The 11058-nt window shown below is 42.9% G+C and overlaps 1 protein-coding gene across 2 annotated transcripts; it reads right to left on the bottom strand.

The window, feature by feature from the left end:
• Positions 1-957: 957 nt before the first annotated feature.
• LOC138971617 (protein O-linked-mannose beta-1,4-N-acetylglucosaminyltransferase 2-like) lies at positions 958-10367 on the bottom strand. 2 transcript variants are annotated; one of them, XR_011457312.1, is made up of 4 exons: positions 9709-10367; positions 6607-9160; positions 2404-5868; positions 958-1699 (listed from the first exon to the last, which is right to left on the bottom strand). XR_011457312.1 is itself a non-coding variant. In XM_070344393.1 (3 exons), exons 2-3 carry the CDS (start codon positions 8683-8685, stop codon positions 5332-5334), a joined length of 2616 nt encoding a protein of 871 aa, XP_070200494.1. In that variant the 5' UTR covers positions 8686-9160; positions 9709-10367; the 3' UTR covers positions 958-5331. The 2 variants fall into 2 exon arrangements, 1 of the variants encoding a protein (XP_070200494.1); XM_070344393.1 differs by having other exon boundaries at positions 958-5868.
• Between the last annotated feature and the right edge of the window lie 691 nt (positions 10368-11058).

Below are 11058 nucleotides of genomic sequence, written 5' to 3'. Positions count from 1 at the left end.
TTTGGGGCGATTTGAAATAATATTTGTTTCTGTGTCGACTGCCAACCGTTCATTTTTCCTTCATGTCTCAAACCATAGCCATTTTCCTCCATATGATAATTTTATGATAGCTCCTTCGACACGCTTAATTATTCCTTGGGAGCTTACCGAGTTGTGTTTGTGTTGTAAACCTTTGAAATCACAGACACAATACGTACATGCTTTATAAAGTGAACCATATCAGTTCAACCTCTCTCTGTCGTTCTCTGCAGTATTGTATCACAGTATGTGTGTGTGTGTGTGTGTGTGTGTGTGTGTGTGTGTGTGTGTGTGTGTGTGTGTGTGTGTAAACGGTTTACTTCAATTTGCATTTTAGTTGCGTGCGAGCATACGTGTAGGTCTGTAAGTTGCACTTGCACCAACTCACATCAGCACAAACACTCACGGACACGCACATATATATACTCGTACTCATGCTTCAAAGTGTATCAAAACACGTACAGGTTGTCGATGTTCTTTCTCTCTATTTCATGACTCACCAAATGTCACAGTACTAATATAATTATATTGTTGCAACGATCATGTATCTGCAGCAATTCACTTGGACGGCCTTTTCTTGAGCAGAATGACACATTTCATGGTACATGTACTGGCTTCCTTAGTGTGAAAACCATCCTGTACATCACCACAGATCTGTCCAGGCTGTGACGTGGCTAATATCATCCTTCCACTTGGACACATACAACACATCTACAGCCTGACTGCTGTCTGTGCTAAGCGCATTTTGTTTGATGTGTGTGTGAGTGTGTGTGTGTGTATGTATGTGTGTGTGTGTGATTGTGTGTGTGTGTGTGTGTGTGTGTGTGTGTGTGTGTGTGTGTGTGTGTGTGTGATTGTGTGTAATTATGTGTGTGTGTGTGTGATTGTGTGTAATTATGTGTGTGTGTGTGTGTGATTGTGTGTAATTGTGTGTGATTGTGTGTAATTATGTGTGTGTGTGATTGTGTGTAATTATGTGTGTGTGTGTGTGTGTGTGTGCGCGCATGTGTATGCAAGCACGTGCGTGCATACGTGCGTGCATGGTTTGTTGTTGTTGTATGAATCCTGTTACTGACACCGACACCAATTAAACTGCAAAATGTATTCAGCAAAGAAATTCCACTCCCCACAGACAGCAGCAGGCAGCTGTTTTGTGGTCGGATGCTCTTATCCCCCTTAAAGCATGGACAGATCTGTATTGATTCACACCTAGGTTTACATTTTGCAATTAGTCACAGAAAAAAATTACTGACAAACTTCCACAAGCCTCACTCCTCCATATATCGTTTACATGAAAGTTTGCTGGTTTTTCTCTCTCCTCGTTCAGCCTTCAAAAACACAATTCAAAATCTCAATATTAAGAGAACAATTATAAATATTGTCCAAGTATATAACATAATGAGTTCACTATCACATGACTGCATCGCTCACTAGGATTAAATGCCTTAAGGCGAAGGCTTGACATGAATGTATGATTATTGTTACCCTGTTCACATGTAATTAAAGGTCCCACTCCGCCTCATGAAGACAGTTTGCCTTACCCTCTCAGATTTGGTCATGCGATAAGACCACCCCTGCATTTGGTCACATAACAAAAATCAACACCCTGACTGCTTAATTCCTGCGGTGAGTTGAAATTTTTGATGAATTAATTTCCGAAAAAGACACCAGTGCCTTTAACCTTCGCCGGCACTCGTGGGTCCGTGCGGACCCAGAAGGGTGTTTGATTGCAAATATCTCTTAAACGAGTTGGAATTTTTTAATGAGCTTTTAGAAATGCCTCAGACACCCAACAAGCTATCATCTCCTAAAAGCTCATTAAATTTCAGTGATAATTAATTAATTAATTAATGGTCAAATTTAGACTACACACGGAAGCATTCGTGGGGACGTGCGGACCCATACTTTTCAAAGAAGGAAAAGCGTGTATACCCTTCCGAGGCACTCGTGGGGCCGTGCAGACCCATACTTCTCAAAGAAGGAAAAGCGTGTATACCCTTCCGAGGCACTCGTGGGGCCGTGCAGACCCATACTTCTCAAAGAAGGAAAAGCGTGTATACCCTTCCGAGGCACTCGTGGGTCCGTGCGGACCCATACTTCTCAAAGAAGGGAAATTGTGCTAACCCTTCCGTGGCACTCGTGGGGCCATGCAGACCCATAATATTTTAATTGTTCCAAATACCGTGTATAATTGATTAATTATCACTGAAATTTAATGAGCTTTTAGGAGATGATAGCTTTTTAGGTGTCTGAGGCATTTCTAAAAGCTCATTAAAGAATTCCAACTCGTTTAGGAGATATTTGCAATCAAACACCCTTCTGGGTCCGCACGGACCCACGAGTGCGTCCGTGTGTAGTCGATAACGAGTGCCGGCGAAGGTTAACAAAATTAACTCTTTAACAAAAACACCACTGTGCACAAAGAACAGCCAGACTGTTCATTCTTGGTATGTGACCACGTGTAGGTATGTTCTTATCCCATGTCAAAGCCTGACCAGATCTCAGACGGTGGGGCAAACTGTTTTTCATGAGGCAGATTGGACCCTCAATAAATTATGTACAGTAAACAGCAAAAGAAACATGACACACTCGCTAGCTGTACGGCAGTGCACATTAATTTTTGCATGACTAGACCCTTTTTCTTTTTACAAAGTGTTTCATTTTGATTAAATGTTGGAGACGAAATACACTCATGAGCTGACAAATTAAATCAGTTGAAAACTGATTATTATTGTCACAAATGTGATAAATGGAATGTCACGGAAAAATATGCAATTTTCAGTGATTTTTGCCAAAGATACACATTAGCTGTTTGACTAGAGACGCTTTAACATCACAACAAAATAACATTAACAGTACATCTGAAGAAAAGACTGATTATTCCAAAGAACTCTACCTGGATAAATTGTGCAATGTTCAATATTCAATTAATAACTGCAATTTAACTTAATTCACCTGACATACTTTTTAAAAAGCTTTTAGTTCAATGTTCAATGGCTACAATTAAGTTCTGCACAAGAAATTAATGGCTAAAATTAATTGTGTGTTATTATCTCACTTCCAAAATATATCTTGTTACAAATTACACGTATTGCATTCTTCTAACCAACAGCAAAAAAAAATTGTACGGATTGATGTCTCACAGATTCTTAAACCATGTCACAACATAATCTCTAAGTGCATAGTCAAGATGTGTTGCAAGAACTAAAATACCATAACAACCTGAGACTAAAGACACTTTTTTCGAACAAGAGTTTTCTTAATACTGCACTTCAAAACATCAAATCTTGAAATATTCATTAGCAGATCAGACTCCTGCTGCAAATTTTGACTAGTGACTCTGCATTTATTTTTAATTGTGAGAAATGCATAGCACACAGTAAGAGCTTCGAAAAAAGTTACTTTCTCGTACATTTTATTTTATTTTATTTTTTCATTTTTATTGTATTTATTTTTTTTCATTTATTTATTTTTACACACCTGACAGTTTATCTAATAAAACATACATGTGCATGTAAAACTATTAGAGTAGAAAAAACTTATCCGCAAAACTGAGGCACTAATATGAGTGCATACATTTAAACACACACATGTATGTATACACACACACACACACTGAGGGAATCATACACGGGAGGGTCACATCATTTTTAAGGAGGGGGGGTGGGGGGTTTCCACATTTCTTTTAGGGACAGATCGAGGACGGGAAGTGTTTAGTTGAGGGCGCAAAGTGCCCAAACCTCCAAAGGGGGTCAGGGGGCATGCCCCCCCGCCCTCCCCCCGGCAAATTTTTTTTAATTTTATTTATTTATTTATTTATATAGCGCCTTATCCGAAGTTCAAAGCGCTTTATGCCGTGTGGGATGGAATTTTTTCACAATATATCACGCATTCACATCGACCAGCAAACCTCAAGCCTGTTAGGCGAATGTTCACCTTTCGCGGCCTTTATTCCAAGTCACACGGGTATTTGATGGACATTTTTATCTATGCCTATACAATTTTGCCAGGAAAGACCCTTTTGTCAATCGTGGGATCTTTAACGTGCACACCCCAATATAGTGTACACGAAGGGACCTCGGTTTTTCGTCTCATCCGAAAGACTAGCACTTGAACCCACCATCTAGGTTAGGAAAGGGGGGAGAAAATAGCGGCCCGACCCAGGGTCGAACACGCAACCTCTCGATTCCGAGCGCAAGTGCGTTACCACTCGGCCACCCAGTCACCGAAATGTTGATAGCAACTAGGAAAATGGAGCAATCCGGTGCAACATCAGCAAACAAATTACCCAATTACCTTCCAAAACTGAGGCCAGCTAGGCTTTGATAAAAAAAAAAGAAAAATAGAGCAATCTGAGCCATCATTTTTTCTTTATTTTCACATTTATTTATTTCTTTTTTTTTTAAACACTTTTTCTTCCTTTTTTTAGGCTTGGAGGGGGGGGGGGGGTTCCGGAAACCCCCTCTGGATCCGCCCCTGACACACACCCTCAATTACATAAACAACATATACTTGCATAACATTGCATAGATAAGAACAGTTGCAAAAGACTAGATAAACATTAAACCTGCAAGGGTTTAAACAAGTAATATCTTTTTCCTGTAAGGCACTCCAAACATTTGATGCACATCAAAAAATGTGGGCATAAATACATTGTATAAGTAATCTGAGAACAAGAACCAAATGTGGGACTTATTTCCGTACTTCGTCTATGGTGTTTGTGATCTTGTCGCCAATAGGTAATAATTTAACACACACACACTCTCTCTCTCTCTCTGTCTCTCTCTCTCTCACTTTTTGTTTGTTAATTCTTTGTTATAGTAGAGTACTCCATCATTGCTTGAGAATCATAATGCATCTTGAAATGTCTTTTTGTTTGTTGGACATGTTGATTATGTTAATTGTACTGTAGTTAACTTATTTCTATAAATTCTCCTTGTTGAGTTAGCCTGAATGGGCGAGGGCCGGATGAAAACAAGCATGTTTGCATTGCTTATTCTGTCACCCTCGAAAAATTAAGTTCAATTCAGTTCTCCCTCCCTCTCTCTCTACTGGACCCTCATGCACCCAGACAAGTCATGCATATGAAATGTGCACACACACAAATATTCTAACACTTACTCCCTGTCACCCTCGAAAAATAAAGTTCAATGCAAGTCTCTCTCCCTCTCTCTCTACTGGACCCTCAAGCACCCAGACAAGTCATGCATATAAAATGTGCACACACACAAATATTCTAACAGTAACACTTACTCCTGTTATTTTACCCAAACTTGCCAATGCCCTCTGGCACACTGTTTTTGGTTACGCAAACTAGTCCCCGGCTCCGTCATACTCCACGATCGCCTCTGGCTTTGTGTTTAAGTTACGACACACTGCAGCAAAAGGTCCCACAACCGCATCATCCACAACACAGTGCATCAACACCTGTGGAATCACAGCGATGTTTGCTTCAACTGTCACTGAATATTTCCTCACACTGCCTACCACAACGTAAGTTTTGTCAAGCACCAAACCTTCTCTATACACGATAATCCTGTACGTCACATTCCTGGCACCAAACAGCTCTGCGTTCCAAGGTTTGCCCCAAACAAACGCCAAGACAATATCACTGCCAGACCGCTCTGTCGTGAAGTCCACACCCATGACGGGACCTGGGAGTTTGACGTTTGCTTGATGACTGCTGGAGAGGCTTGCCAACTCGTGTGGTATGGAGTCCCGCCAGGGTTTTGCCGTGTTCATGGCGTCAGTGATGAGCGACAACACCTGATGAATGTGGACGTACGTGTCCTGGAAGATGTGAAACAACCAGGACGGGTCCTCGCAGCACAGGTGTGGAGGGACAGATGTCTGAAGAGGAAGACACAAGACATTAGACGTGAGATTATGTATTGTCCATGCAATACAGTGGAACCCCCCTTTTAAGACCTGCACAAATCTGATCAAATCTGGTCTTAAAGAGGAAGTCTTAAAATGGGGGGGGGGGGGGGGAGGAGGGCTTAAACGGGGGGCTCCACTGTACAAAATATGCACGGAAAGTTGGGGCTTGATCGCTCTTTAAATCAGATGTAAACAACCAAAACATAAAAACATACAATGTACTCTAGATCATCACACACACACAAATCCAAATAGATTGCTATAACCCTTCTTTCGCACTTTTAAGTCTCCCTCCTTTTTAAGACCTGATTTTCTCAGATTATTGGAGGTCTTAAAAGGGGGGTTCCACTGTACCATTGTGTTTTGTCGAGACAAATAATCCACACGTGCTACTTGTCCATGTGTGTCAGACACACCCTTCATTAGTGATTGGCCCGTGTATTATTTGTCTGACTAAAAGCAAGGGTATTCACTCTTTTACAATTACCCCTGCGAACCTGACAGAGCTAATTTTTGAATTTGTCTGTTAGGGCGAACATTATGTCACCCTGCTACACTAATGTACACACACACACACACACACACATGCACACACAAACACGCACACACAAACACACACACATGCATGCATGCACACACATGCATGCACACACACACACACATTCACGCACACACACGTATGCAAGCACCAACACAAAATCCACCAACCTGTGACCAGATTTCTTGCTGTTTCTCTGAGGGAAGGTGGCGGATACCACCAAACTCCGGTTCCCAATCTGGGTGAGGGACAGATGCCGTGCGATCTGGGTTAGACCAGGCTCTGTACTGGACCTCCATGTACGGGATTTCACACAGCGTCCTGTACGGCGTGTAGTTGTCAGGGCTCACGCCGTATGGAAAAAGCTCCACCAAAATACTGCCCTGCTTTAGGAACATGGCAAGCGAAAGAAGCGACCCGTGCATTCCGATAATGCCCAATGAACCGTGAATGATGGGCATGATATCGGCAAGGTCGTGCGTCTCCAAGCTCACAGTCATAACCTTGACCCTGAGTTCCTTGCTGATGGCTAACACCAGGTCCATTTCGTTCAGGATTCGCCGCGTCTCCTTGCGCGAGATAAGAACCAGGTAGTCATGTTTTGTGCGGCAGAATGGGCAATCCTTGGCAAAGTTGTTCAGCAAGATGGAGCTGACACTGTGAATGCTTTCGGACCCAAGTTTGATGTCTGGAATAGGACCCTGGGGTTTAAAGAAGCCGTACTGGTACCAGGTGGTGTCCCTGGACAACCCTATCATTGCGGTATGGAAACACACAAGACTGTCAGAAGTTGTTACTTTGGCTGCACTGGCTCTCAAACTTTCAAAGGTGAACGTTTGCTTGCTGAAGGCAGAATACACACTGTAGAACTCGCCTTCGCTGTGTCCGTCTGCCAGAAACACAGACAGTGGATACCTTTCACTCTTAGCTTCAGGCTTCAAACCAAAGTTCCACAGACTTTTAAAAAGGGGAATGATGTCGTCATGAAACACGTGCATAATGTTGTCTGGCTTGAACCTTTCAAAGATGATGGCTGCCCCCACAAAAGCAACATCAAAACCGTCTAACTCGGATGATGAAATTGTGCGAATGGAGAAGAATTGTGACTTATAGCCAGACACTGTGCTGAGCATTGACAGTGACTCGTGCACCTTTGCAAGGATATTCCTTTCCTCCCCCACAATGACAAACTCTCTGGTCTTAGTGTTCAAACACAAGTTATCAAAGTCATAGTGTGTGTATGAAGGGTTAACCTGTCTGAGCCTAGCAGTAGTATCAGACAAGGAAAAAGCAGGCCCTTCTTTCCTCAACGACCACCTAAGGTCCACATTCCCGAAGGCTGGGTGGGGCTTCTCCTCCCCTCCTTCCGACAGGTCATAGTCATCGTCAGTTTCAACGTCACCCTCGCTTTCTTCTCCAATGCTGAATGCCTGCGGGGATAGTTCCTTCAGTCTGTCGTCCACTCTCGTCACAGTCACGCTCATCTCCTCCGTATCATCGTCTTCTTCAGAATGTGAACCCAGATAAAAGTCGTTGTCATTGTTTACTTCACTGTCTTTTTCACCACTCACTTGATGTTGTGTGTTGTCAGACTTGATATGAGGGAATGCTGCAGAGGGTGATGGTTTGAGGCTTTCCAGAGATTCTCTGGTCGGACGAAAACTAACAGCTTGTGTGTCCTCTCCGGTATCAGTGCGTCCATCCCCCCTCTGTCTGTCTTCAGCAGAAATTACAGCAGAAGAGCTCACTGAAACACTTGAACTATATGGTGCAGGCTTGCTGTCTGTTGTCCCTTGATGCAAGGGAAGGAACTGTGCGTTTTGAACAGAAACTGACATGGTTTCACTCCCTTGGATCTCAGAAGCAGCAATGTTTTGGTTAGAAACTTGCTCCAAACTTCGACCAAAATCATCCACGGGGACGACGGACGGGTCAGAAAAGTCCCCAAACATGTTCCGCTCTGCTGCTGACCCGTACTGCCCAGTACTGTCAGCAAACATACTGACCTGTGTGTTGATCTCTGTCTGAGACTGCTGAAACATGTGATTTGTCCGACAGGGGCAGTAACACACACCACTGTCCCGTTTCATGCCTTGCTCAGCGCTGGAGGGGGTCTGATGTGACGCTCTCAGCTGGTTCTGTTCCGTCTTGAGATCACCCAGCATCGTTCTCAGCTCTCCGTTCTTCTTGAAGAGAAAGGCGATGATTGCGAAGCACACAGCATGGATAACATGATGTGGAGAAGCCATGGCAAATTCTTCGTAGAAAATATCAAAAGAATAATATAAACATAAAAAAAATATAAAAATAGAATTTAAAAAGTTAAAATAACAATCCACAAACAAATACAGAAAAAATGAAAATCATAAAAAATATTAACAAAACTGTAAAAAAAATAATAATAAGGAAATGAAATTTATATCAATAAAAAGCAAATTAAAACAATAATGAAATTTAAAAATATTCTAAAAAGAGTTTGTGCACTGCATGATTGACCAGGTTGACGAAGATACCAAATCCTGACAAGAACAAGACGCTGAGCTGTCTAGAAGATAACGACTCTGAGGTCCACACTGTACCAAATTCACGCAGAGACGATGCAAGGTCAGTATAGTACTAGCAGCAGCTAAAGTGACCGCTGTACGTCAGCACACTAGGTGAGAAGTCAAGGTCACTACACCAGCTTCAGGAATGCTGTGCCTCAATGGCTGGCAAAAGGAATACCTGTGCAAAACACAAAAACAAAATTGTTACCGAATGAACTGAAAAAATCAAGAAGTTTACAACAATGCTGACATGTTGACAGACCCCAAAACAAATTTAACAATGTATGCACTTTAAACTTCAAGGCACACAAAAAGGGAGAAATATGAATAGACAGAGATGAATAGATAGAGACCAGGGGGGGGGGGGGGGGGATAGGCAATAAAACAATTTGGATGTGTGTGTGTTTGTTTGTATGTGTTACGTGCTTGCACGTGCGTGCCTGCATGCATGCAAGCATGTATATATATATGTCTGTCTGCCTGTGTCGTGTCTGTGCTATACAGAGAATCAACACTTAGCAGTTAAGCAGCCTCACACACATACAGAGAGAGAGAGAGAGAGAGAGAGAGAGAGAGAGAGAGAGAGAGACAGAGACAGAGAGACAGAGAGACAGACAGAGACAGACAGAGACAGACAGACAGAGACAGAGAGGAGAGAGACAGACAGGCACACAGAGAGAGACAGAGCTAGACATGCAGACAGATAGGAAGATTTGCTTTTATTACCAAAACTGCAGTAATGGATGCTCTCAGTGCTCAGCATCCTCATTTAGGTGCAGGTTTGGTGTAACATCAAACATGCCGCAGTCACAATCTGCCAGTACTGCAAGCTGTTTGTGATCATGCATCCCACATCGTGGTGCTCTGTTCCGCAAATCTAAAACAATACTGTAAATAACAGAATCAAATCATAGAATGTGACGTGATACACAGAATCATGATTATCATATGATGCTTTTCCAACTCTTTCATAAATTGCAGCTTTTTCATCCGCTTTGCTTTGAAACACTGAACGCTCCATATAATACAACATGTTGATGTGGTGATCTGTATGATCGACTTGGCCTATTCCTTAGAGTCAAGATTTCTCAATTTCCACATGAAAATGATTATCTATGCAGAAACACAATCCGATTGAGGATTGTCTGCACAGTTGAGCATTTCTGTGTCGTATTTACCTGCGTAATGTAAACTCAAGACGCTATTTCAGTCAGGAATGTGTCTGTGTTTCAGATGTAATTTGAGTTCATCATTTTTTGATGGCAAGTTGCTGACTGAAAACGGTCTGAACAGTGAAATGCTCGATAAGGTAACATATGCACACCTCCTGACTGATGTGAATCTGCTCTCAATCACCGGTACCGTACACAACAGCGAAAGAAGCAGACGAGCTCGGAACTGAGGAGGTGAAGGTCATTCAAACCGGAAAACGACAACAACCAATGGAATCCCGCTTACTTGTTTACGTTCAGCCAGCCCACGTGAGCTTGCGCGGTTTCTCTCATCGATCGCCGTTTTTCACCTGTCACGTGATATTTATAGAATGTCACAAAATACGCGTGTTTGCAGAAGATTCCGAGGCATCGGAATGCCGGAAATGAATGAGAGTTGCTGGGATAATGAAGATGTGTTGTATTTACATCAGCGATCATAAATAATCACTGAGTGGAGTAGAAATGTTAACTGACACGCCCACTCAGTCGAGGATCGGCACGGTTGGCCTAGTGGTAAGGCGTCCGCCCGGGCCGTGATCGGGAGGTCAGTCGTGGGTTCGAACCCCGGCCGGGTCATACCTAAGGCTTTAAAATAGGCAATCTAGTGGCTGCTCCGCCTGGCGTCTGACATTATGGGGTTAGTGCTAGGACTGGTTGGTCCGGTGTCAGAATAATGTGACTGGGTGAGACATGAAGCCTGTGCTGCGACTTCTGTCTTGCGTGTGGCGCACATTATTTGTCAAAGCAGCACCGCCCTGATATGGCCCTTCGTGGTCGGCTGGGCGTTAAACAAACAAACTCAGTCGAGGGCAGCAGTCCGCTATAATGTTGTCATTTTTCTCTGACGTACTCATAGTCCGTC

This window comes from Littorina saxatilis, linkage group LG1, assembly GCF_037325665.1.
Source record: "Littorina saxatilis isolate snail1 linkage group LG1, US_GU_Lsax_2.0, whole genome shotgun sequence".
Lineage (NCBI taxonomy): Eukaryota > Metazoa > Mollusca > Gastropoda > Littorinimorpha > Littorinidae > Littorina > Littorina saxatilis.
Note: the sequence above shows the minus strand (reverse complement) of the source record. Positions and strands in the feature narration are given on the sequence as shown.